Genomic DNA, 26026 nt, shown 5'->3' with positions numbered 1-26026 from the left:
GGTTTTGTGTGTGTGTGTGTGTGTGTGTGTGTGTGTGTGTGTGTGTGTGTGTGTGTGTGTGTGTGTGTGTGTGTGTGTGTGTGTGTGTGTGTGTGTGTGTGTGTGTGTGTGTGTGTGTGTGTGTGTGTGTGTGTGTGTGTGTGTGTGTGTGTGTGTGTGTGTGTGTGTGTGTGTGTGTGTGTGTGTGTGTGTGTGTGTGTGTGTGTGTGTGTGTGTGTGTGTGTGTGTGCGTGCGCGAGAGAACAGTAGGAGATGGCTCACCCTGGGATAATGAGTTATCCCCCTAAGCCCCTCGCTGGGTACGTCCTCTTCACATCTAGCCTTAATGAATGGCTTTCCTGCACACACACACCCAAACAAATCCCTGCTGTACCCCCTTCCCCTCTTAAATCTGACCTCTAGCTTTTGCCTTTCTCGACTAACTTGCACACCCACAGGCCTCATTCTCCACTGCAATGCTTCACCGAGCAACGCGCACTTGTTAGAAACAGCACCACTACTGAAACGTTGAGAAACAGCAGGGCTCTGCGTTTCGAGCAACCCAAGCGGGAGGTGCGCTTATTTGTTTCCAGGGATGAAGAAGACTGACAAATGAACCCTCGCGGGAGAGAAGCTGGCGTATGCTCCTCTTCTCTTCTTCTGCGGCTCCGCTCCGCCCGGCCCTCGAGTCTTCATTATGACCAGAATAGACACCCTCTTTTCAGCGTGTTAGCACATTCTCAAAACAAGCCGTGGACCTAAGGGAGGGAGCGGTGCAGCGGGAGACTTGAGAATTGGGAGTTTATTTTGTCCCCATCTGCTGCCGTGAAGTTGTTTGCCAGCAGCAGTCTCTCTTGACCGGTAATAGCATTTGTAAGTGGAGAAGATTGACATGGGTGAGGGAGATGGATTTAAGTGCTGCTGTGATTTCTTGTTCATTGATGCTCTTGTTTGTTGAAAACAGATTTGTGTACACACTGACAAAGAAGAGATTGAGTTTCTCTGTAAGGATTAGTTATCTTTGAAAACAGACGCCTGTCTACTTTATAAGGGGACTTATCTTATATTTGAGCTTGCCCCAAGATAACCTAAAACCACTATAACAAAAACACAACTGGCAAAGTGTGCCCTTTGTCTCCTGACAGTCTGGCAGATGTCCACGTAAGCTCTCCCTCAAAGAGCAGAGTCAATAGCTCTTATTGTAGATATTGATTTTGTACCATGAATAACCTCATCTGACCCTTAACTACGATATCACATGCACCTGGCGTTGCTAATACCTTACTTTGCATTTTAATGCTAATGGCCGGAGGTTGTCGCAGAGCCCTGTTAACACGGGCTGCTCCCAGGGGGGGGGTCCGGAGGGAGAAGTGTGTCAGGGAGATTGCAGCCCACAGTGACAGGCTGCTGCTGGCCCAATCCACACCTCTTTGGTAGGTAAGGGATTAAACTGGCTCCCCTCAGGGGGAGGTGGAGCCCGCACTGCTGCCCCTAAACCCTGGGGAGGCCTGGGGAGAGTTAATTACAGTTTATGTATGCACTGTCATCCCCAATGAGCCTCTTTGCCTCTGGAGCAGCCACGCTGACTGCTGATGTCTGAGCACTTAGTTCTGTAGGAGGAGGTCTCTGCAGAGAAATACCCCGGACGGGGCTTATTAGCTATTGTTCTGTGTGACTTCAACATTGTACAGCGGTTATTATTCATTCTCCGGATTAATTCACAATTAATACACAATGGGGCCCGACAGGGCTTTTAATGGCAGGTAATTGCTTGGTTTTGGTAATTACCGAAAGCCCATAAAATCAATCCTCACCTTGTCAGACAGTAGGCTAACTATGCACCCGTCCTTCAAGTGAATTAATAAATGTGGTGTTTTCATCCTACCGTGCCCTTTCATATAACAATCTTCACTTTAAAGCCTGTTTGCATGTGGTTAAGAACAGACACCAGTGCTTGCAAAGATGATAATTAAGAATAGCTGTGCTTATTTATTGGATAAAGTGTCTCCTTGTCTTTCGAAGAACTAAAAGTGATAAATCAAAAAATATATATATCTGCAACTATGCAAAAGTCCATACAATCGTGTATACTGATAGATGTCTGGATACAATAGATCTATTAGAAGAAGAAACGAAGAAGAAGAAGACATACTTTATTAATCCCCAATGGGGAATAACTTTTTAAACCAGTATTTGCAAAAATGCTAATAAAATAACATTTGAAGCATTACATTTTTTAAATGAAGTTTTGTGTACAATGCTGACTGATTTAGCCTGAACATGCAAAATACATTTCAGCTGTGTAGTGTGTCCCCGGGGACGGTGTTAAAGGCAGGAGGGGCTCAGGTCTGGGCTGGCACAGTTGCATCACCAGCAGTGGGTGTCACTACGAGAGTGGGACTAGGAATACATGTGTGTCATTCTGTATGTCAGCTAAAAACACTGACACAAACTAGGCATGGCAGTGGAGATGGCAGCTAGTTGGACAAAGACAGGGTTTTTACCTGAGGGCAGGAGGCCATCATGCATGTGTACAGAGCAGGGCACTATAGCTGGGTGCAGGTACACTGATTCTGTCAGTTGTCAGCAGCTTGACATTCCTTCTAAGTGCATGTTCCTTGCATTCAATAACATGTCAGTGAATGTATGCGTTAGCACTTGTTTAAACTTTTAAGTCAAAATGGAGCACCATATTGAAAACTAAGAGTTGTTTCTCTCTTCACAGTTCCAGATTTTGGCATCCATGTGCTCTCCACCAATGGCAGCCAGGAGCCCCATGGGCCGGGCCCCCTCCAGGTGTCAGGCCTAGAGCGCAGTCAGGAGAGGAGCCAGGAACCCTGCAGGGACCCCCACCCCCCTGCGTCCAGCAGCCCCCGTCAGCCTCTGCCCACACAAGCCCTCCCCCAGCCCCTGTCCCCTCATCGGACCCTCACTCAGAGCTCTGCCCAGGCTCCGGCCTTCACACACCTGCCCCCCCGCTCCGAGGCGCTCCCCAGGCCTCAGACGCCCGCAGCCCTGCCTCTCGCACAGGGACAAGAGCCCTCGCCACCCCCCCCTCCCCGGCCCCAGCACCAGCCTTCACTGCTGTCACATCCTCGGCCTCCGCAGACCCCCAGCCTTCACCCACACCCCCCATCGCCAGCCCTCCCCAACCATCACCAACAGCACCCCAGTCAGGCCGGGCCCCACCGGCCCCCGTCACGCAGCCACCCTCGACCCCTTTCTGCCTACAACGGCCTCAACCTCAACGGGCACAGGTAAGGCTGATAACACGACCTCACAACATTTATTTTCAAACATTCAGGTCTCTCATATCCTTTTGCGCTTTGAAGCAGAAGATAGTGTGCAAACTTCCACATTCACACAGATGAAAATGCTGGAATATCTTTTGATCTGGACGTTCACAGGATGCCCGATCAGTATGTAGATTGCTCTGAGGGAGAGCTTGAAGTTCCAGAGCCAAACAGAAGCACTGATTATTAACAACAGAATAAAAAGGGCCAGACGGCGCCCGGAGTGCCTGTGATTTATTAGTCATCCACATCATCGCCAAGCCTCTAGCAATTATACTGACTGTATGTGCAAAGGTTTAGCACAACCTTGAAGTGTATTGATGATAGTGTTTTTGTGCATGAAAACAAGAGAAAAACAGCCTTAAAGTTCCAATATGCTTCCTGGAAATGTTTTTAAAGTAACCTCAGCTGAATTCCGCTTTGTATGACCACAGTCATTTTTCATTTTATAAAAACAACTAGAGAGCTGCTCTGTTGTGTCCTATCTCTGTGGAGAAGCACTGAAGCCTGTGAGGCTCTCCATTTATGTAAGGCTCCAGGATAGCTCCTTCAGAATCCTCTCAGTCCCAATAACAGCTCTCAGGCCTTGGCTCAGCCCCCCCCCCCCTCCCTCCCTGTGCCAGCGCTGCCAGACTGTGTGCCAACAGGGCCTGGCACCCGCTGTGAGTAATCTCAGTCAGGGCCCACAGCGGAGAGCCGGCGCTGGAAACAAGCTTTTATGCTTAGTGCACGGAGCGGTGGAGAAGTAAGCTCTGTGACTGCCCCCGGGGAAAACCCACACACACTACAAAAGACTGTTTGCTTACACATGCACACACACCCTCCCTGCCTCTCATCCCATTTCCGCTGTACATGTTCACTACCTGGCTCTGGAGGAAGTGCCTGAGCTGTTCACAGACAGATGCACGTTCTGTTGCCAGCTGTGTTTTATTTGCATCCGAGGGTGTTGTGAATGTGGTGTCTTCTCGGATCATGTTTTCCCTGGATTCTCTGAAGGGAGATGCAAGGCGAGGCGTTTGTAAAAGGAGGACAGTTGAGGTGTGAAAACACTGTGCTGGGAATTGAACATCGGAGTGTTAATTCTGACTGATTATGCTTGGCTTAACATGGCTCCTTTCTCCATCTTTCTCTGTATTCTCTGTGGTTACAGCAGCAGCAGCAGGAGCAGCACCCCAGGCACCAAGCCCCAAGGGCCCCCAGCTCCCTCTGTGCACCTCCCCCACCACCCGCCTCCTCCTCCTGCAGCAGCAGCAGCAGCAGCCTCCCCCTTCCCGCTGCCCTTGGCGGCGAACCAGAGCACCCCCCACAGCTTCCCCCCTGCCTTGCAGTCCTCGCCTCACCCACATCACCCCAATATGTTCGCTCCTCCAGCAGCCTTGCCTCCACCACCACCTCTTACGTCAAGCACCCTGCCAGGCCCCGGACATCCTGCTGCTGGGCCTTCCTACTCAGGTAAACACACACCCAGCGCCCCCATGTGACGTGGCAGAGGATGACACACACGGCTGCCAACAAAACACTAATAGCTGACTCTTATTTTAACCAGTTGTTGCATCAGTTTTCCTGGACGGTCAGACATATGAGAAGTATGCAGGGAATACATTCAGCAGAATATGATTTGGAAGTATTTGAGATGCAGAGACAGGCACAATGTTACCCCGGTAATTATTTAAAGGAACAAGCAACTGAGTCCAAGATAATCCACATGTTGTTTATAGTGGTGTAGACAGTTCAAGTTCACACATTCTGTCACGCTGAGATTGGTTGACTCTAGACACACCAGTAATATCCCCCACCAGGTCAGGACACATTGCACAAGCGATCGCAGACCACATTTCCACGCTGTGGCGTCAAGCTAAATGTCAGGGTCAGCGTTGGAAGAAGAGGGGGAGCTCACCATTAGCAACTTCAATTTTCCCCTTGAATAATGTTCATGTGCGAGAAATCAATTTGGTCAATACGGAATGGAGCGAGATGGATTTTTTTCAAATGATACTAATGACATTTTTATGAGGATAAAATTCCATCCCCACTCCCAGCCCAATAAAAAGCATGAAATGAATGCAGAAAATATTGCAGTGAGTCACCGTGGAATAGGAAGGATACGGTTACTCTGGAGGAGATATCTCTCAAGGCACGTTTTGTTGAATTTAGAAGAAAAGCCAGCGATTACTTGAAATCCATTCTCTCTCCACAGGCTGTGCAGAGGTTATTAGAACAACAGATGTTGTCTCTCAGGGGCTGAAGTGTATCAAATCACTGCGTTTGACCGATCCAGCAGTCAGACACATCTAATCATCTCCAGCCTCGCTTGAATTTAAAATGACATGCTGATAATCACAGCCATTTTCCCGTTTGTTTCCTTTTCTGTAACTTTGACATGGCTCCCTTTTTATGACATATGAAGCTCTCACATGAGTCCGGGGCCCTTCAAGAGCCTCTGGGGGTCTTCCAGAAGGACCCAGCTAAATGTGGAATACTATATATAATATATCTGAATTGTAATGGAACGGAAGTGAGAAATAGTTTAAATAATATACATTTATATATATAAGAAGAATGATTATAGAGGGGGTTTAGATGGTGTGTATAAGTAGTGAATTTAGCTTTTATTATTTGTATTATATCTGTAGCATTCCTAGTGTATACTTTTCATTGATGTTGCCTCACTTCTTCTAAAGTTATAAATTAGAATAAGGCTTAATCAAAGACAAATATATATATCAAAGGGAAGGAATGTTGTTTTTTAACTAAGCTTACTGCCGAGAAGAAGTTTCATTCATCAAAATATCTTCCACTACATAATGCATACCACATGGAAGTCCCCGGGACGAACTTTGTCGTGGCCATTCATTCGTACAGAATCTGTCATGTAGAATGCTCCTGACATCCTCCCATTTCTCTTTTCCAGAGCAAGAACTTCTGCGTCAGGAGCTCAACACCCGTTTCCTGGCCTCTCAGAACTCGGACCGCGGCGCCTCGCTGGGCCCCCCCCCCTACCTGCGCACAGAGTTCCACCAGCACCAGCACCAACACCAACACACCCACCAACACACGCACCAGCACACCTTCACACCCTTCCCTCACGCCATCATGCCCACCCCGGCACCACCCATGGTGCGTACCCCTGCCAGAAATGTGAGGATAAGTAAAACACACATGCACTGGGTTGGAGAGGGTCAATGGGGGGGGGCGGGGGGGTGTTCAAAGCCAAAAATCCTTTTACATGTCTTCTTATGAGTTTTACATGTTTAAGAGTGGGCGGGCATGGCACTGAAAGTGTGAGTGAAGACTTTACACAGTTGGACATGTGTGTGAGCGGCACGCTGTAGCCTGTGGGTTTCTGGGACTGCCATTCAATAATGCGCATGTGTGTCTGTCCACACTACAATCGTGCCTTTATTCTCCCAGAAAGCCTTTCTAGTGTTTTCTCTGGCAAACTCTAGGACTCCAAACTGGAGACGTTATTTTCTAAATTGGCAATAACTTGCCCAGAGCATGTTAACTTCAGAGCCAGCTTTCAGAACATAATACGCTTAATTCATTCTGAATTTAATGACATCATTTGGTCCCGTTTGAAGGTTTTCATTACTGGCAGAGGCCCTGCGTTAAGAGCTGTGCTGTTGGTTGGGGCAGACCACAGGCAATGGGCGGCTGGACCTAAAACTCTCACACACACACACACACACACACACACACACACACACACACACACACACACACACATTTGTAACTGCCTGGCCCGTAGAGGGTTGGCTTGGCTCTGATGATACCTCAAAGGCAGCATGGCGAGGCCTCTGACAGCTAATGAGGCCATAAAAAGGCTCTTTATGGCTGCAGTGTTTAGTCTTGACTGGGGAAATGTTCGCCCTGAGCCCGCGCTGCACCACTAAAAGGAGACCAGATGAGAAACAGAACCCACACTAGATAAAAAAGGCTTCAGATGATCACGAAAGGGGAGGATGAAAACAGTCTGTTTGGGAAATGGCTGAACTTTTAATCTTGAATCATAATTTTTATCCGTAAGCATGTCCTAAAGTGCTTTTTGTGATGCATTTTGGGTTGGCCTGAAATGACCCTGAAAGAGGTCATTAAATGTCTAATTCTCATGTTTTCTCTAAGTCTTTTTACTTACATGTCTTTCATTTCTCCTACAGTTTGAAAAATTCCCAACAAAAGTTGACCCCTTCTACAGACACAGTGTGAGTTTCCCTACTGTTTATTCTGCCTGTTGTTTGTTATGCCTTTCCCCATGCCAATGCAACACTCATCTGCTTCTTAATAAACACTGCAGCACAATGTGATTAATGAAAGAACACACCATTGCTGGATTCTCAGATCTTGGAGCAAAGTTGTTGTTGTGTATGCATATAATGGTCAAATATGAGTGCATAGACATTATTACAGAAAGAGACAGTGGCTACCAAACATAGAACACAGAGGCAATTGTTCCCTTTTTTTGCTTACTGTATTACTCTGCCTTTTTACGTCTGTGCTAACAGCAGCGGCTTACTCTGGATTATTGTTTACTGAAAGGCACCTGCTGTGTGTGCCTGCATGACTGTGCTTTTCTTCAAGCTATACTGCAAGGAAAATATAATAATATGATACAAATCATGTTTTTGTGTTAAGACCAACTCTGGGTCAAATAGATATTGCAAGTTTGTTTTTAAGTTCTTTATTTCTGAAGCTTAGTATTTCCTCGCTGTTATTATGGTAGCAGCAAATACCCTGAATCCAATTCCTCTCTATTAAACATAGAGATGTATCAGAACATGATGCTTAAGGAAACACAAGCTGCATTGCAATCCTCACAGCATCTCCTCAAGCGCTCTGAATACCCTTTAGGTTGCAATATTCATGATTAAAGCAATGCAAGTATGCGCATTGAAAACATGAAAGGCTGTGTTTTTCCACTCGGGCCGATGTGATTGGCAAGAACAATTATAATGAGAGGTTGATTACATATCTGTTTCTCCAGAGGAGAGTTTTAGGGAAGACTTAAGCACTTTTTGGGTTTACATGTTTTTTGCTTGTATTACAACATTCTAGTCTTCACATCAAAGGAATGTTTTTCCTTATTTAAATCCAATGGGAATGAGCAGGGAATATATTATTTACTTGCAGTTTGTGAAATGTGTAGGCAATCATTTGTAACTAAGCACTCTAAGAAAAAGGGAAAAAGATTCATCAGGTTCATCTGTCAGCGCTGCGTGTTTCATCTCCACTGTGTAACTGCATTTCAGACCCAACTATCCTCACACCTCCTCTTCCTCTTTCCTCCCTCAGCTCTTCCATGCCTACCCACCGGCCATGTCTGGCCTTCCGCCCGTCCTCCCCCCGAACGGGCCCTTCGGCTCGCTGCAAGGCGCCTTTCAGCCCAAGGTAAGACACACAGGGACACCAACACACACCCACGTCATTACACGCATCTACAGAAAACTTGAAAACAGGAGTTATTTACAGATTATTGTTGTATCCATCTCTAGACCTCCAATCCACTCGATGTGTCAAGACCTGGAGGCGTCCCACACACATTCTTACAGAAGGACCCCAGGGTAAGACCTCACACACACACAACAACACACACACATGCTAATAGACAACACTCACAGGGGTCTCAAACTCAAGGCCCGGGGATCAAATCCGGCCCGTGACTTCATTTTATGTGGCCCCGCAAGAGCTTGCAAGGAATATAATACCTTTATTATACGGTTACATTCCACTTTACAGAAGCAGGTTGCCCATAAACTACATGTCCCACAATGCATCTCGTTTTGTGACATGCGCACTGAAGAGACTTGCAATTATTTGCCCTGGACTTCTGCTTTCAGATGTAGTTAATTACTAAATTATTATCCTATCTGATAATAATCCAATACATTATTTATATATATTATATATTTATATAGTTACAACCGGCCCTTTGAGTTCAACCTTTATGCGAATGTTGCCCGCGATGAAATTGAGTTTGACACCCCTGTGTAGAGGTAGCCTTAAGATCCTCTGTACGTTTGCATAAGTCTGAGTCATCAGTTGGAGCTTTTCAACAAAATAAATGTGGCTATGTCACACTGCAAGCCTTAGTGCCAAATCTAAATTTGACATAAGACAGTGTCAGCCTGCAAATTTGTCAGCAGATGATGATTAGATTTTTGTGGAGAAATGGTGGCTACCTTTATTCAGATTTCATCCAGAATTTCTGCCAGGTGACTCCCGCCAGTGGATAACTAAGTAAATGTTGATCTAGTGACCTAAAGGTTGTATAAATTCCAATGTGACTGTTTGACTGGGATCACCTTTCAAAAAGTGAATCTGGATTAAGGACCACGTATGAAAGTGACAATAAAAGGATTTGAAGAGATTCATTGGGATGAGTTTTGGACTCTTTTCCCCGAAGTGAAGTTGTTATGGATGTTAATTTAGAAAATAATTAGAAGTGATTTGATTGACGCCAAAACAACTAAAAAATAACCTGTTAATTTCCCTCCTGTAGCTAACGGATCCATTCCGGCCCGTTCTCAGGGTGAGTGCTCACTCTCTGCACATACACACAACAACAGCCATGATGCATGAAGGGGTTTTTGCTAATGGAGTAGATGCGGTCTTTATTAAAGCTGCAAATTGCATGCGTATTGTACTAGTTTATCACCAAAAAAACGACATAGTATATAGTATGTAGAAAGAAATCTGAAAAAAACGACATGTCGAAAATAACTAAATAAAAACCAATATAGTATATATTATGTTGAAAAAAAAAAAATGAAACTACAGTATAGTATATATAACTTTTTTTTAAAACTATTGTATGTCGAAGATAAAAAAAACGACATATGTCATAGTATAGTATGTCGAAACTATCAGAAAAAACAAAGACTATAGTAGAAACAGTCAAGTATATTGTATATTTCAGGAAACAGCATAGCATGTGGAAAATATCAGAAAAGAGATATAGTAGTCTTATATCTGCCTTTTAATGGACAAGTGCATTATTAAGAGCCAATGTTGAAATACCAGTGCTTTCTATATTTTTTAATAGATGAAGACAATGTAGACTTCTCCACTGTTTATTCTGTTGATTAGTATCAGTCCCACTAATCACTGTGCTGATGTGTGAGAGTAATGTTAGCATGTTTTTGTCTCGTTCCCATAGAAACCAGGGAAATGGTGCGCCATGCACGTCCACATCGCCTGGCAGATATACCACCACCAACAGAAATTAAAGGTGAGGACTCATCTGACAAAGTTTACCGTTTCCCAATTCCATGCTTTTCTCTTTAGCACCCCTCTTTTATACAGGAAATATATCAACATGGCTGCAAAGGCAATTCAACCGCAACTTCTGAATGCAATTCAACTCAACAAAGAGACAGCTTTTGTTCAATAATTCTTTTATTTACTGAGGTGTATCTGAAGCCTTCTCCTCAATCCCTTCTCTGGTTACAGATGTATTCTTTATTTGAAAACTTTTGTGATAGTCTTATTGTAACACTTAATAACAACACATGTGTTAGTTGAATTCTATAGAACATCAGTAAAGACTGACTTATATTCTCACCATTACTTAAGCAGCTTTTCACAAGTTCAATAAATCCATCAAATGTCCTTTTTGCAATGCATTGTGGGAGAAAAGAGCACATTGACATTATAGTGAAATCTGTATTTTTTAGAATCAAAATACTTTATTAATCCCAGAAGAAAATGAAGTTGTGTGACTGTTGCGCCATATAAATAAATACATATTTATGCAAACATAACGTCCTCCATAGCACAGGGGCCCTTTTCTCCATAAACCCGGAACCAGCTCTTCTCCTTCGTCTCGTCCTCTGTGTCCTTCTCCAGATTTCTGAGGTCTGGAGTTGTTCTGACCCCCATGCTAGCCTGCTCAGCGTGATCAGGTGTCTGTGCAGTCGTTTAATAACAGTGGCGTGGATGCACAAAAGCAACAACTTTACATGTATTACTCATACAGACCTGGACGAGGCCACCGTTCCTTTGCTGACTTACAGTAGTTTAACTCAATATAAAATGACTGTTATCCAGCGCAGTGTGTAAGGGGTTTTACATGTGTTCTCTGTCCTCTGCTCTCTTCCAGCAGCAGGCGCAGGTCGACCCTCACAAGCTAGACTTCGGCCTGAAGCCTGAGTTCCTGAGTCGGCCTCCGGGCCCCAGCCTCTTCGGGCCCATCCATCACCCCTCAGATTTGGCACGGCCTGCAACACTGTTCTCCGCTGCAGGTGAGTGTGTGTCAGAGCTCTGGGGAGACAGATTGATGGAACGTTAGCAACAGTTACTCTCTGACACATGGCAGCAGCCTGTCACTTCCTGCTGTTCAGAGTGAAGAGGCTTTTATTATTGTTAACAAGGTCAGCTGTGAACAAGCCAAGACCAAAAAAACTATTAGTATTGGTATTCAATTAGCCAACTACTGAAAAATAACTGGGCATAGGCCAAATATTAACATAGCTATGAACAAACATAACTAACCCATGGTCAATTTATATATATATATAGCTTATTAAAGAATGTTCTTGGTAAAGGTTTTAGAAAGGTAAAAAAACGTTCTTTCGGTTAGGATTGCTATGCTAAATAACTGTTCAATACTTAACCTTTGACAGATGTTTATTTCGCTCACTCGTCAGGTCCCACACACCCGTCAGCAGGTCCTTTCGGGCATCCGGCCCACCATCCTGGAAACTTCCTGGCCCCAGCATCTCACTTAGGTAAGACGATCTCTCAGTTCACTTGATCTGAAAAATGTAAACAGAATTTGATTGTAACCATGGAAACACGTGGCGTCTCCCTACAGAACATTTCAATCGGCCCACAAACTTTGGAGGACTAGGTACCCTCAGTTCATCGGCCTTCGGGGGACTGGGCAATCCAGCACTAAGTGAGTTTTACTGTTGGTTAACACACTGCTGCTCTCATGGTTGCTTTTGTACTGTTCCCAATCTATTCATCAAAGTTTGAGAGTTATAGTTGCTCATGCTGCGTTAAAATATAAGCAGAATATAATTTGAGAATTGGCATTTGAAAATTCAAGTTGTCGAGATACGCATTTAACTTGGGTCTTGTTTTTCCACGTGTTGAAAACCTAACCGCTGCCAACGCCATGTTCGGACTTAAAGAGGGCCCCAACGCACAGCAGCACTTCAACGGTGGCCATCAGGAGCCATGGAACCGCCTGCACCGCACCCCGCCCTCCTTCCCCACACCCCCCCCCTGGCTGAAGCCTGGAGACCCCGAGAGGAGCGCCTCGGCCAGCTCGCTTGAGAGGGACCGAGACTCTGACAAACGGGACTCGCTGGGCAGTAAAGACGACAAAGACAGGTGGGTGATGAAAAGGAGTTTGGGAAAGTATTTAGATTTTGTTGGATCAGATTTGTAGTTTTTTTGTTTACATTTAGTTTGGCTTATTTCAAATAAAAATAAAATTGAAAGATCAGGTAATTTACTGGTACTGATGGTTGGACTTTGTTTATGCTTCTAGGGACTCTTTGGAAAAGCGCCATACGAGCCATCCGTCCCCGGGGCCAGTCAACCCCATCAGCCTTCTGGGCCACAGCCGGCCCCCTGAGCACCACAGGAACCACCTGCCCCCCCCTGCTGGGGAGATCCAGAGGGACAAGGAGACCAAGGCCAAAGACAGGGAGAGGGAGCACTCAGACTCCTGGAAAGACAATGGCACAGATGAGCATAAGCTCAAAGACAACCAGCACAGCGACAAGGACACACCTGTCATCCACGACGGCCGGGTGTCGGAGGACAAAGTGTCCAACAGGGGGACGCCATCGCCCTACGTCCGGCAGACCAGCCTGGAGCGTCCCAACGGAGGGCTGAGCCGGGACGTCCTGGAGAAGAAGGGGGAGCTGCCGTACGATCACCAGAAGAGGAGCAGTGAGCTGAAGGTGAAGGAGGAGCGGAAGGAGGAGCGGAAGGAGGAGCAGGATGCAGCGGCAGAGAGGGCCAATGAGCATCCAACACAGGCCCCGCCCACACCAAACCTCCACCCTCCCTCGTCAATGCCTATGCCCATGAGCATGGCTAGCGTTCACTCCATGAACAGCATCAGTGGTCTCGAGAGGACTCGAATGGTGGCGCCCTTCATGGGTATCAGCCCTATCCCCGGGGCCGACAGGTTCCCTTACCCTGCCTTCCACTGGGACCCAATGAGGGACCCCTACAGGGGCCTGGACATTCACAGGCGGGACCCTTTGACCAGGGATCTGTTGCTAAGGAACGACCCTCTGCACCGGCTTACAGCGCCTCGACTTTACGAGGCAGAGCGCTCGTACCGGGACCGAGAGCCTCATGACTTTAACCGTGAGCACATGCACGCTCTGGCCCTGGAGCAGAGGAGGGAGCACGAGCGCGCCCACATGGAGGAGCGCGAGCGCCTCAACATGCTGAGAGAGGACTACGAGCATGGCCGCCTCCACCATGCAATGCACCATCCGGCCCTGGACGGACACCTCCCCCACCCGGCCCAGGGCCTCATGGCCCCCGGACTCCCAGGCATGCACTACTCCAGGGTCAGCTCCTCGGCTGCAGCGATGGCCGCCGCAGCTGCTGCCGCCGCCGCCCATCAGAACGGCATGATGAACAAAACACCACCCACTGCCTCTCTGAGTGCCCCGCCCCCTCTCATCCCCTCACTGGGGGCCCGGCCCGGCTCCCCCAGACGGACTACCCCCCTGGCCACAGATATCAGAGACAGAGCGGCTCACAAAGACATCGAGGCCCGGTGAGCCTCATCTCACTGAACTCCACTAAGCACTTAGCTTTGGGCAAAGCAAGACTGTAACATAGCTGTGAATAACTTAAGTGGGCAGAGACATGCCCACACTACGAAATGTTTTTGTATAAAACTACAAAGAGACAGTAATCATGGAACAAAAAAAGATTTTTCAAAGATGTTTTCCCGGTTTGCTCCAGCTTTTTGTGTGCATTCTCCCTCTTGTGACGCGGAGTAAGACTGAAGACTTTTGGAATGTACAGGTACTTTAGCACTGACAGACAGCAAAGTGTGTAGATAATATGTACAGTCGCTGTGCTCACTCTTTATGGATTAAAATCATGGTACAAATATGCAAAAGGGTGTTTTGAAAGCTTTACTTTGAACACATGTAAATAGAGGAGTATTACAGCAGTGATTCAGAATGTGCTTTTTGCTATTTCCTTCATTTTTTTTTGGTTGATGCAAATGTTGCATTCTACCAGAAACCCCATATTCAACTATGCAACAAATGCCTGGGCTCCCTTTCTAAAAGCTCGCCTTCTCATTACTACTGACTGTGTAACAATACAGGACAACAAGCTGTATTCTCTCCACAACTCAGACACACAGGTCCACGCAAACACATCAAGCTTTAACCCATTCAAAGGAACAATTTGGATTTAACTAAACGTTTTGAGAATGATTTTTTCAAACATGATTAATTGTGGTGACAATCCTAGAAACAGCTAATTCAAGTAATACGATTTATATTGTAAAAAGCCAGCAGCACAAATGTTAACTCTTTTTCTCACTCAGTTCTAACCGGTGTTGTTCTGGGGAGAATGCAGCACATTAAACATCACTACAGCACATGTGTAAAGTACATGTTTTGGAAATAGGTTCTGTTGGTCAAACAGTGTATTAAATGCTTTCCTGAGTTGTTGTACTTACAAAATCAAAAGACAAAAAAGCAAGTCTAAACTATGGACCGTTTGTTTCTAACGAGCAGAGATCTATTTTAGTAGTCCACTGAAGGTTTAGTTGTGCGCTTCAAACTCTGTGATATCATGTCGTGCAGTGTTTTTTAATCTAACAGAAAAAGGTCCACCGGAGCCATAGTGGTTAGTCGATGCATATTGCAAAAGATTGTTCAATGACATTTTGTTTTGCTGTTACCCATGTACAGGGAAAACAAGTGAAGTCTTTCTAGATCATGTACAAAAATGAGAAAAAAAATGAAGCGACTGAATCTTCAGCATGCTCCTCATTTAAACTTGTGTTATGTAAATTGTGCCATGTTATTAAAAAATGTGTACTAACTCTGTCTGTGGGGCTTTTATTCCTCCACCTACTGAGCTGAGTAAACAGGCAATATTTCTTTTTGACAACGCTTACACAGTTAATGACTTTCCACATTATGGAGGACCCATGGAGGATAAACTACCTTGGGTATCTCTCACGTCAGAAGTATTTTAAGTTCTAATTATAAAGTAGATATGAGGATTCTGTCACTTGATAGTCATTTCTAATCATGTTATTATTTGCCTGAAGACCAACAAGATTAAAAGTGTCTCATTCTTCATGTCTGCTGAGAGGTCGGTGCTGACTTACAAGAAATTGCTTGGTAAAAGAAAAAGGCAGAAGAATAACACGTCACACCACATCAGCTATTGGACAAGTGAGGGCTTGTGCTCGGTTCAATAACAGTGCTTTAAACATCAGCAGCCTTCACTGGTGAATCATGGCACGGCACTTGTGTATTCCTCAGAGGAAGCAGGAGTTATTGACAATCCTATTACACTGAATAAAAACAGCATTCATGAAGGATGTTTGGCACTGAAGCACCCGGGTCATGCATCAATCAAGTGTTGGCTCCATTCGTCACTAGTGGGGAATGTGGATTGCCTGGATTTCCTCCTGCCAAGTAATGCCTCCTGCTCCAGGGATCAACACTCACTTTCCTTTCAGACCTGCTGTCAGACCAGATGTGCTGTCAGTGCAATATGTGGTAAGTCCTGCTTTAGACCAGGAGAGGGCGCCAAACTGCAACAAATAATAAATACAAATAAATGGTCTACCCTTCATAATAAAACAAATTCACAGCCTAACATAACAGTATTTTAGGATACTAAGAGAAACACAAAAAATACTTATTTCCCACTTGACGGTTAACGGAAAGAAACAAAACAACAAAAACATAAGGAAAGCATTTTCAGATTTTTTTTAAAGATCAAACATTTGACCATTAGTCGAGAGAAAATGTGTATTGTGTATAAATCAATAATGACAATAATCAAAATCACAAAAATAATCACTGATAAATATTTGTTTTATGTAAAACATTATCAAAACATTATCAGTTCAGGGTGGAAATGCATATGCAATTAGAAAATCGGTTATGCTAAATACATTTCAATTAGCTTGTTATGTCCAACAACAGAAAACAAAGATATTCATCTTTTTATCCTAGAACATGTTATAAAGAACATCTTCACACTTCAGACGTTAGACCATCCTTTTTGCTTGACCGTTGACCGATGGCTGTTGATCAACTTGTTGATCAATTCAGCTCTGTTTCATGTCACTGTAATAACTTGCTCATTCCAGCCTGGGCAGCACTTCAGAGATTTAGAGTGCAGGATAGCCGTTTACCTCAGTCAGGAGGCCCCTTTAAACTCTTCATCACAGCTATTATGTTCTCCTTCAGCCACAGTTGCAATCTGCTGCTATCAGCAATTTCTGGAACTGCCTAATCCAAACATTAACCAAGAAAATCCTAAACGGTCTGAGTAAACTGCTTTTGGATGTTGCTACAAATCCTTCCTCCACTGGACGGACCCTGGCTTTCAGCCTCCGCCACAGGTTTAATATCTCTAAGCTTCCTCCCTGGATATGTCCCGTCTGCACATCCTGCCAGCAGAGACACAGCGCAGGGCTGGGCCTCGCTCCGATAGGCAAACAAATAGATTCAAATACTGGAGGATCCTACAATTCTCATTACTTCTGTGGCAAATGTACACAAATTGAGCATCAAGTTTGAGCATTCACAACAATGTAATATCCCCGAAGCTACTCATTCAGCCAGAGTGGTTATAATTACCCTAAACTGCAGCCACATTTATCGTGATCCAGAATCCCATGAAGTCACAGCCTGGAAGCGATAGAGAAAGCGTTAATGTGCACAGAGAGAAGCTATCCACTGTGTGATAGACAGAGGCTTCTGATTAATGAGCTCTGACAGCAGGGGGTCCGATGGGGTCCGATGGGATTTCAGTGCAAATGGGATCCTGAGAATGTAACTTCTTTATCAAACAGCACACTGACAACTGACAACAACAACAAAAACAACAACAACAACAACAACAACAGAGAGGCCTGATGAGACAAACACAACAAAGCCACTCTGCTATTTACAGATCACTTAATGATGGATGCTTTTGCTCCATGGATTACAAACGTTTCATGTAGTGGGTCTCCTCGCTGCCAATGTTTTTGGAATATTTCAGAATCTTGAAACGTCATGATTTCTTTGTTTAGGATTGGTGTCGTTTATTTTTATGGTTAAGAACACCTATCGGGTTGTTTTAAGATGCAATTTAGTTTTTTTTGTAGATACATTTGAATAAAAAGGCACATCACAGCTCCATGTAGCATCTTGAAATGACTTGTTGTTTCCAAACAGTCCAAAATGAAATGATAGAAGACTAAGAACATTTGCAAATATTTAAATGTGGAAAGTTGAAGTCAGTGATTTTTTTAAATCTACCCCTAAAAAACTCATAGTTAATCTTTTACTAAGAGGGTTTTTTGTCCATTCAATCATTTCAGCTCTACTATAAAAAAGTTAAAGTATATTTGTGTTATAATCTTGGATACATAAAATGGGTTGTGCTAAAATTGTGTGTGTTGGTCGCTTTAATCTTGCAACTGGTAAAGGTAAAGCTCTTTTTAATATTTATTTTTATACAGCTGGGTAATTTCATTAAAAAAAACAAAAGCTGTAAAATAATATTGGAAAGCATTTTCAATAAAAAATAAAATATTTCCCTCTGAGTTGTAGTAGATTTGAAGTATAAAGTAGCATAACATGGAAATACTTTATGGTAAGAACAAGTACTTCATATTTGTACAAAGGATAGTAATTGGATACTGGATTGGATAATTGATTAACATCTGAAACTACTTTAAAGAAAACGTTATTTATGTACATGTCACCTGTACACTCATAAGCATGTCTCTTTGATCATGTAAGTAGCCTTCTGAACACTAGGTGGCATCAGAGCACACTCCCACACTGTGAGGTGAGACAAAGGAGCCACCAAGGGAGTTTCAGAGGGAGGTACACAGTGGCACTGTCACTATTTGTCCTGAGAGAGGAGAACCAGTTTGGCAGGTTCACTTCCTGTGATGGCAGCATCATATGTTTGGTATTTACCTAGCTTCCAGAGAACACCGTCATCATCACACATGCTGTCAAACTGGAAGAGCCACGACTCTCCCTTGGGTGTCTCGTTCTTATGTTTGAGCTCAGCTAAGAAGCAAATAAAGCCACGGTCCTCGATGTCAGCTGTCTGACGCCTGAAGCCTGGAATTCATCCCAAAACTGAGAGTCATCTGTCACATAACTGATAGCACACACCTCTCTCTGAGCTCACAGGAAATCAGCAAACAAGAACACCTGACACCTCAATGCCTTTGTAAACAAAACCTGTCTCTGGGAAATGACATGCAAAACGCAGAGTATCATATACCATCAAAGGAATGGAATTCCCTGGCACCTGCAGATATTCTGTCTTTCTTCCTAATCATACAGTATACCATGCATTACCTCCATCTCCTTAAACCAATGTACAACTGCACTGGTTCTGGCTAATCAACCACCCTTTTCCCCTGAAAGAAAACAATTATGTGGGAATGCTCATCGTCTTTTCTCCCTGCTGACAATAGTGTGAATCACATCCAAACAAACACACTCAGACGCTACTAAAAATACTCGCCTGTTTATAAATGGGCAGGCATCCCACTCTCGGTGGTAAATTCTCCTGGTGTTTCCACTCTCCTGAGAAAAAGCCTGTAAACACAAGCGGGCCAGTACCACTGTTGACTCCTCTACTGGGATTAAGCTGATGCTCAGCCCTCGCTAACAAGAGTTCATCCATTCATCATTAGTTTAATTGTTGATGTTACATTCTGGAAAGGATGAGATCAAAAGAGCAAAAGCTGGCCTCAAAAATGAAATGCTGTATTAGTGCACACAGCAGATCCAGGGAAATTAGCATAATGCTTTAGACATACTGTACGTGTCCAATAATCTTTGACTCTGCCTGCACACATTGGTCAGAATGAGACTGCTGTGCTGTTAGAGCCCTTTTCTGAAGAGAAGATGAGGCTTCAGATATAATATTTGCTTAAACTATTATGTAAACGTATTCTGACACCAGGTTCAAGCCCGAAGCAGCTGTACGCCCCTTAGCAAAATACAGGTTTGTTTTATTGCCTCTGATAGATTATTGTGATCCACCCAAATCATGTTTTCACTGTCCATGTGTTGTTTGTTCTTTGATGTATTCTAGAGGATAACTAGCTGCTCTGGAGAATGTAAAGATGTCACAACATACAATCTAAAGAAGATGGAAGTACGCTAAAGAAGATCTGTGTCAAACATACTTGAAAAACAGGATATATACAGGAAAACAAACACTAGTGAAGCCTTTCTGCAGGCAGGAATAAAAATAGTAATGTTCTCACAGCCCTGACCTTCTAAATGCAAACACACAGCTCTATTGTGACATTAGAAAGCAGAGTAGAACTGTTCACAACTGATCAAGGCAAAAGCCTTTTAATTCAACAGCACCCGGGAGGCCTTCAGACATGTTGCATTTACTCTATTTGTTATGTAATCCCGCTTCTGAAACAAGATATCCAAGGTTTATCATGCTGACCCAGATATTTTCTAGTCATGAAAACAATGCTACTTAATCTCATAGTGTCATTCTTCACCAGTTTAGGACGACCTTCACACGGTCCATGCAGCAGGGCCTTATTAGCCGTGAAATACTGGCGGATGAACTTTAATTATTGCACTTGTTCGTCGTGTACCAGAACATTTCAGTCGGCCAACTCATGTGGAACGCATTATTATTTGAATGCAGAATATACAGAATTTATATTGGGTGTCTAGGCTCTGACCTTCTCATTTTTCAGGTGCATTAACCACCAAACGCAAATGATCATTTCTCCAAAGAAATGTACTAGACTCAGAACACGATCCCAGCCATTGTATGGAACAGACTTCTAACTGTATGCAAGTAGAACAAACCAATAGGTGGCCATTACCCTGCTGGGACATGGAGGTATCTACACCACTAAGATGAATACCCCCTAAATGTTTCCACACCACTCCGCTCCTCCGCTCCCTTCACTGGCTTCCAGTAACTGCTAGAATCCACTTCAAGACACTGGTACTTGCGTACCATGCTGCGAATGGATCTGGCCCTTCCTACATCCAGGACATGGTTAAACCTTACACCCCAGCACGTGAACTCCGCTCTGCATCGGCCAAACGGCTCGCTGCACCCGCACTGCGAGAGGGACCCAAGTTCCCATCAGCAAAAACACATGGGTTTGCTATCCTGGCTCCAAAATGGCGGAATGAGCTCCCCATTGAAATCAGGACAGCAGAAAGCTTACACATCTTCCGGCGCAGACTGAAAACTCATCTCTTTCGACTCCACTTCGATCGATAGAATTACTAACAAAGAATTGCTAACAAAGCACTTGTATACTAATAAAGGGCTGGCTTATCTATAGCCAGTTGAGTAGCACTTGAAATGTTTTAGCTCTATGAAACCTGATGAACAATATGATTCTGTTTTCTTCAAGGTTGTATCTTGTTGTTTGAACGCACTTATTGTAAGTCGCTTTGGATAAAAGCATCAGCTAAATGCAATGTAATGTAATACATGATCTCATCATGACCAGCCAAGGCACTGCAAAGGACAATTCGTTTTAAAGGTCCCATGTCATGCTTTTCCGGTTATTACCCGTCCCCTTGTGTGTTATGAAGGTTGTTATGCATGTGAACGGTCTGCAGAGTCAAAAACCCTCAAAGTACACCCTGTAGCGAGTACAACTCAGTCTATGCTGCCCCAAAACGCCTCGTTGGAGATTTCTAATTTTCCATTGTTTGGTTCCTGGGTACTGTGACGTGTGAATACCCAAGCTCCGACAAGCCGTTTAGGACAGAGAGTGAATACGCATACAGAGATGCTGTATGAGAAACCAATGCGATTTTGGAAAAAATTGCACAATTTAAATCTATTCTAGTATACCTCAACAATGGAAATATGATCAGTAGAAATGGCCATGACATGGGACCTTTAAGATAATTGTTGTATGGTCTTCTGCAAATACGGGAAATAAATATGATATTCAGCATCTAAGACCAGCGCCCTATAGAGAGATATCTACATATCTATCTATATGGCGCTGGTTAAGACAAGTCAGCAGTAAATGGTGTAGCTAATGAAATGATTACTGGCAAATATGCTTCTGTTAAAAGGCAGCCAATACACTTGTCAAACTGCACCCTAGTGGAAATACATAAGCAGCATGAGCGCTTTTGTTTAAAAAAAGTCAAAATGTCTGACGCGAAAAAAGTCCTCTTGAGAGCAAAAACGACACAATTCCTCTCAGTGACACAGGTGCATTGGGTGATGAAGAAGAACTAAGGAAATCCACAAAACAATTGTCAAAACATGTATTAACCTAACAACAGTATAAATATGGGCTCAGAACAGTCTCATAATACACACATGCACACAGAAGGATTCAAACTTGTATTTCATGATGCGCAAAAGGATTCACACTTGTATTTCCGGATGCCAACTTGTGCTTTTCAATGCACAAACAAATGTTTTCCGTTTCATATACATGTAAATAAAATCCAAATACAGAAAAAGGTTTTACATATGTATTTTTGATCCTCACATATTTGTTTTCCGTTTAAATCCCCTGAACCTGTAAACACAAATCGCTTTCTGTGCACGGATCGCTGTGCATTCGTGTGTGGGTTTTTTGCATAGGTTTTTTGAGACTCCCCTGACCGACGGTCACCCGATTCGTACTTTAAATTTTTTCTATCCATAGCCAATCAGATGTCTCCTTCATTCTAAGCCAATCACATGAGCGCGCACCCACGAGGGTATGATTTCTTGCGTTCATGACGTAGCGCTTCATATACGCATTTTGTGCTGTCCGGTGACTCCGGTCAGCTCGCTAAACAGAGAGCGGAGCTTCAGGTGATCATGCAGCGCTGCGTGTCTCCGTCAGACTCAGCAGCTGATCAGCTCTCTCGCGTCCGGTTATACTTCACTCGCGTTTATGTCCATATCTATCAGATCCAGCTCTCCTGATCGGCCTTTATAGAGAGCACCGATCAAATTATTAAGAGTGCATATCGGCCGATAATGACCGGCGCCGGGTTCCCCCCCGTTGACAGTTCACTGTCTAGCACTGGCTTCGTAGTGCACTGCTCGATTAGGCTAAACTAACCTGTAGCTGCTCCCTCCACACTCCCAACAGATTCATACAGACATAAATAAAGCAGCTGTATTCGCCATACAGGAAACACACATTTAAAACGGTTTTGCCTGCCGTTTTTGTGTACACAAGCATTCATCAATGGTTCGGAAAGTGGCGCTGTACCTTAATAATATAAAGGCTTGTATTTGCGTGCATTTCCTGTTCGGAAAGTGGCAATGTACTGAAAGTGGAGGTGTCCTAAGATTAGCGCCTGCAGGCAGGCTCCATGGACTTGTCTGCTCCGGACTGCGCAAAATACGTAGGCCTACATGAAGCGCTACGTCATGAACGCAAGAAATCTACCCTCGTGGGGGCGCGCTCATGTGATTGGCTTAGAATTGAGGAGACATCTGATTGGCTATAGATAGAAAAAAATACAAGTACGAATCGGCTGACCGTCAAGGGGAGTCTCAAAAAACCCAAACACGAATGTACAGCGATCCGTTCACAGAAAGCGGTATGTGTTTGCAGGTTCAAAGGTTTTAAACGGAAAACATATGTGAGGATCAAAAAATGTAAAAAAAATTCTGTATTTGGATTTTATTTACATGTATATGAAACGGAACACATTTGTGTGTGCATTGAAAAACACAAGTGTGGATCCGGAAATACAAGTGTGAATCCTTGTGCGGATCATGAAATACAAGTTTGAATCCTTCTGTGTTTATGTGTGTATTATGAGACTGTTCTGAGCCCATATATAAAAGCATAACAAAGCACCCGTAAAACAAACAAAAGAAGAACAAACGCGCTTAGCCGCTACAAGAACTTAATTCAACCCTATCCAATGTAGGTCCTTCTTACAGCAGCTAGCATAGCAGCGAAAGCTAGCAAGCAAACATTTCAGCATGTTGTCGTGTCTATTCATACATTATCATGGTCATTTTAATATATGTTTTGTAATGCAGTTTAGCTTACACTTTATTGTGAAGTGTTCCTGTTATTTAGTTATCTCAGTATCCACAAGCAACATCATTTAAAAAACCTTTGTATGAAGTGCAATAGGAATCTAATGTATATTGACAACAAAACAAAAATGTCAAAATTAATCATATTCTGTATAATATAATATTCTATTTGCGTGCGAATAGTGTTTGCTTTAATTCCTGGCAATACAAAATCAAGACTAACATTTTTAATGGGAATTGCACAACGATGAATAACCAGAAAATGACATTTCCGGGCAAATGTACTGTATACTTGGCAGTGAAAATGTTTGGCTTTATGCACCACTGAGCACATTTCCTAGGAATGAATGTGAGCCCTCTTTCAACGCTTTATCCCATCCTCTTTTATACTTCCAAACCCAGTACCAAGCTTCAATCTCATGCTGCACCTGTGACATCTGGAATGCTGCATGGAGGGGAGGATTCAGTCTGTGAAGGTGGCCTGAAGTACGTGTCCAGCATGAAGAGAAACATTGTCTAATTGCTGAGCTGAAAATAGCCTGAGATAGGGGGAGTGGTTGCTCTGCTGAAGGAAAAGGGATTGCCCCATCCTGTTAAATCACCACCTTGACCTTTGTCCTCACTGTGGCCACTAAGGGTAATGCTACTGACATGGATACACACGGACAGCACTAACACGTATGAACACTTGAAGACACACATTCGATATATCACTGACATCACTGTGGTAATAATAGAGATGACCCCAATCATCAGAGGGAGAAAAAAAGGAAACTCAGCCCCATTCCCTTGCCAAGGCTACATTTTATTGCTGGCCTCCATTGCACCTTCTTGATGACATGGCATTGGAGGATGATCACCTATAATAGAGTCCAGCTGAGGTGCAGATTAAAAGTACAAATCACATTGTAAACGACTGAGTGGAGTTGCACTGTGTAACCTCCATCTTGGTCTTAAACCAAGGTGCTCCACTGGTTCTAATCTCTCATCTTAAATGATGAGAAGAAGATAAGAAAAGATCAAAGGAAGTGAGAGTGTAGACTACAGTATATCAGTGAGAGATATTGAACCGAATGTCCTGCCTCTGAACCTTCTTGTATTCTCCTCTCTTCTCCAGCAGCATATGGCAGCAGGTGGGCATCTCTGAAGATGTTAATTTCCCCACAAGCGGGGTGTCTCCTGTGGTAAGGAGCCAAGTGCTGCTCTCTCTTTTACTCACGCTACACGCAATGTGGATAAAATGTCACATTTGCTGATGTGCGTCATCTCACTGATCCATGAAACTCTCCAGACAAAGTCTCGTCAGAGAGAGGGGGATCTTGGCACAGAGGGGAAGGTCATCCATCAAAAGTTACATATTACTCATAGACATGTGAGCAGCGAAGGGTCGAAATAGTGACCCAAAACGATGCTGAGATGCAGCAGGCGTAGAGGTTGGCCCTTAACAGATGACTCCATATCGACCAAAGGAAGGACAGGAGAGGTGGGGAGGGAGGGGTGTCGGATGCTGTGCCAGAGCTCTACTCCACCCAGGCCGGGAGATGGGGAGGACTGACAAATTAGTGCACAGCAGCTGGGTAGGCCTCCTGAGAAATCTGGGCTGTCTGCAGGCGTGGCAGACAAAGTGGGGAGATTGGCTGAGGTTGGACTCGACTCCCTCTCTGCAGAATATCCTCCGCTGTCTCCAGCCACAACATGCAGGTTGTTCAAGGCGATGTAAGGTTGAGTGCCGTGAGTGTTTGCATGGTGACACATTGATTTTGTGCCTCCTTCTCCGATTCCTTTTCATTTCACATGGCACAGTGACAGTGCATTTAAAGATCAGACTGTCAGCTTTCATTTAACAAAAGTCACACAGAGTGGTTGCGATGTTAAAATAACTACATGTATTTACCTGCTCAGCCTCCCACATGTGTTATACTAATATTATGATCATTAAAGGGATATTTCGGATTGCTCTAAGTGGGGTTGTATGTCAGTGTATAACCTATAGCTTGGAGCAAAATGACTAGCAGCACAGAAGCTAGGCTGTATTGAGGGGCTGCAGTAAAAAGGATTTTAGCCATCTGAAACAAATCAATATCTGTAAAAGTAAACACTATATTTAAAATATTCTTACAACCTAAACTAGTAATCAGACAGCCCTTGTTCCATTCTCTTGCCAAAGCTGCAGGTCTACCGCTGCCTTGAGTGGTTAGATTGTATACTTTGGTGTTTAACAGGGTTTTGGAATCACCCAAGTCACCGAATAACACAAGCAACTAACCAATCAAAGCAGCACTAGACCTGCAATGTAGCATCAACATCTGTGCTGATAAATAAAGCGGAAGTACCACATTTGTATTTAACTCATGCCTCATATTCAGGCATAAAGTTGTGCATACTTAAGGGCATGGCCACTTTGAGTGACTTATGGGTGCTATTTCAGGGTTGCTACTAGCTGTCTGCTCGGTGCCCACTTTAAGCTTGACAACATCTCTTCAGAAACCTGTGGGCAATATCACAGAGATTACACACCGTATTCTAGTCAGTCCAATTCCTGT

General features: G+C 44.0%; 1 protein-coding gene and 1 long non-coding RNA gene across 2 annotated transcripts in view; both read left to right on the top strand.

Annotated features, from left to right (window-relative positions):
• The window catches only part of auts2a (activator of transcription and developmental regulator AUTS2 a), a 281667-nt gene extending 266356 nt beyond the window's left edge, over window positions 1-15311 (top strand). The window contains 13 exon segments of the mRNA XM_079647564.1: window positions 2705-3236; window positions 4423-4724; window positions 6184-6410; window positions 7430-7474; window positions 8562-8657; window positions 8762-8830; window positions 9769-9798; window positions 10426-10497; window positions 11368-11509; window positions 11915-11995; window positions 12082-12165; window positions 12365-12605; window positions 12766-15311. Coding sequence (XP_079503690.1) covers window positions 2705-3236; window positions 4423-4724; window positions 6184-6410; window positions 7430-7474; window positions 8562-8657; window positions 8762-8830; window positions 9769-9798; window positions 10426-10497; window positions 11368-11509; window positions 11915-11995; window positions 12082-12165; window positions 12365-12605; window positions 12766-14023 — 3179 coding nt within the window. The 3' untranslated portion in view covers window positions 14024-15311.
• Window positions 15312-22907: 7596 nt separating this feature from the next.
• Window positions 22908-25514, top strand: LOC307019621. The gene is made up of 3 exons (XR_013802713.1): window positions 22908-23032; window positions 23886-23969; window positions 24601-25514. It is a non-coding gene; the product is annotated as an uncharacterized lncRNA (long non-coding RNA).
• Window positions 25515-26026: the final 512 nt, after the last annotated feature.

The sequence above is a fragment of the Notothenia rossii genome (assembly GCF_949606895.1).
Source record: "Notothenia rossii genome assembly, chromosome: 9".
Taxonomy (NCBI): Eukaryota; Metazoa; Chordata; class Actinopteri; order Perciformes; family Nototheniidae; genus Notothenia; species Notothenia rossii.
The sequence above is the reverse complement of the archived record's forward strand: the minus strand, read 5'-3'. Positions and strand labels throughout refer to the sequence as shown.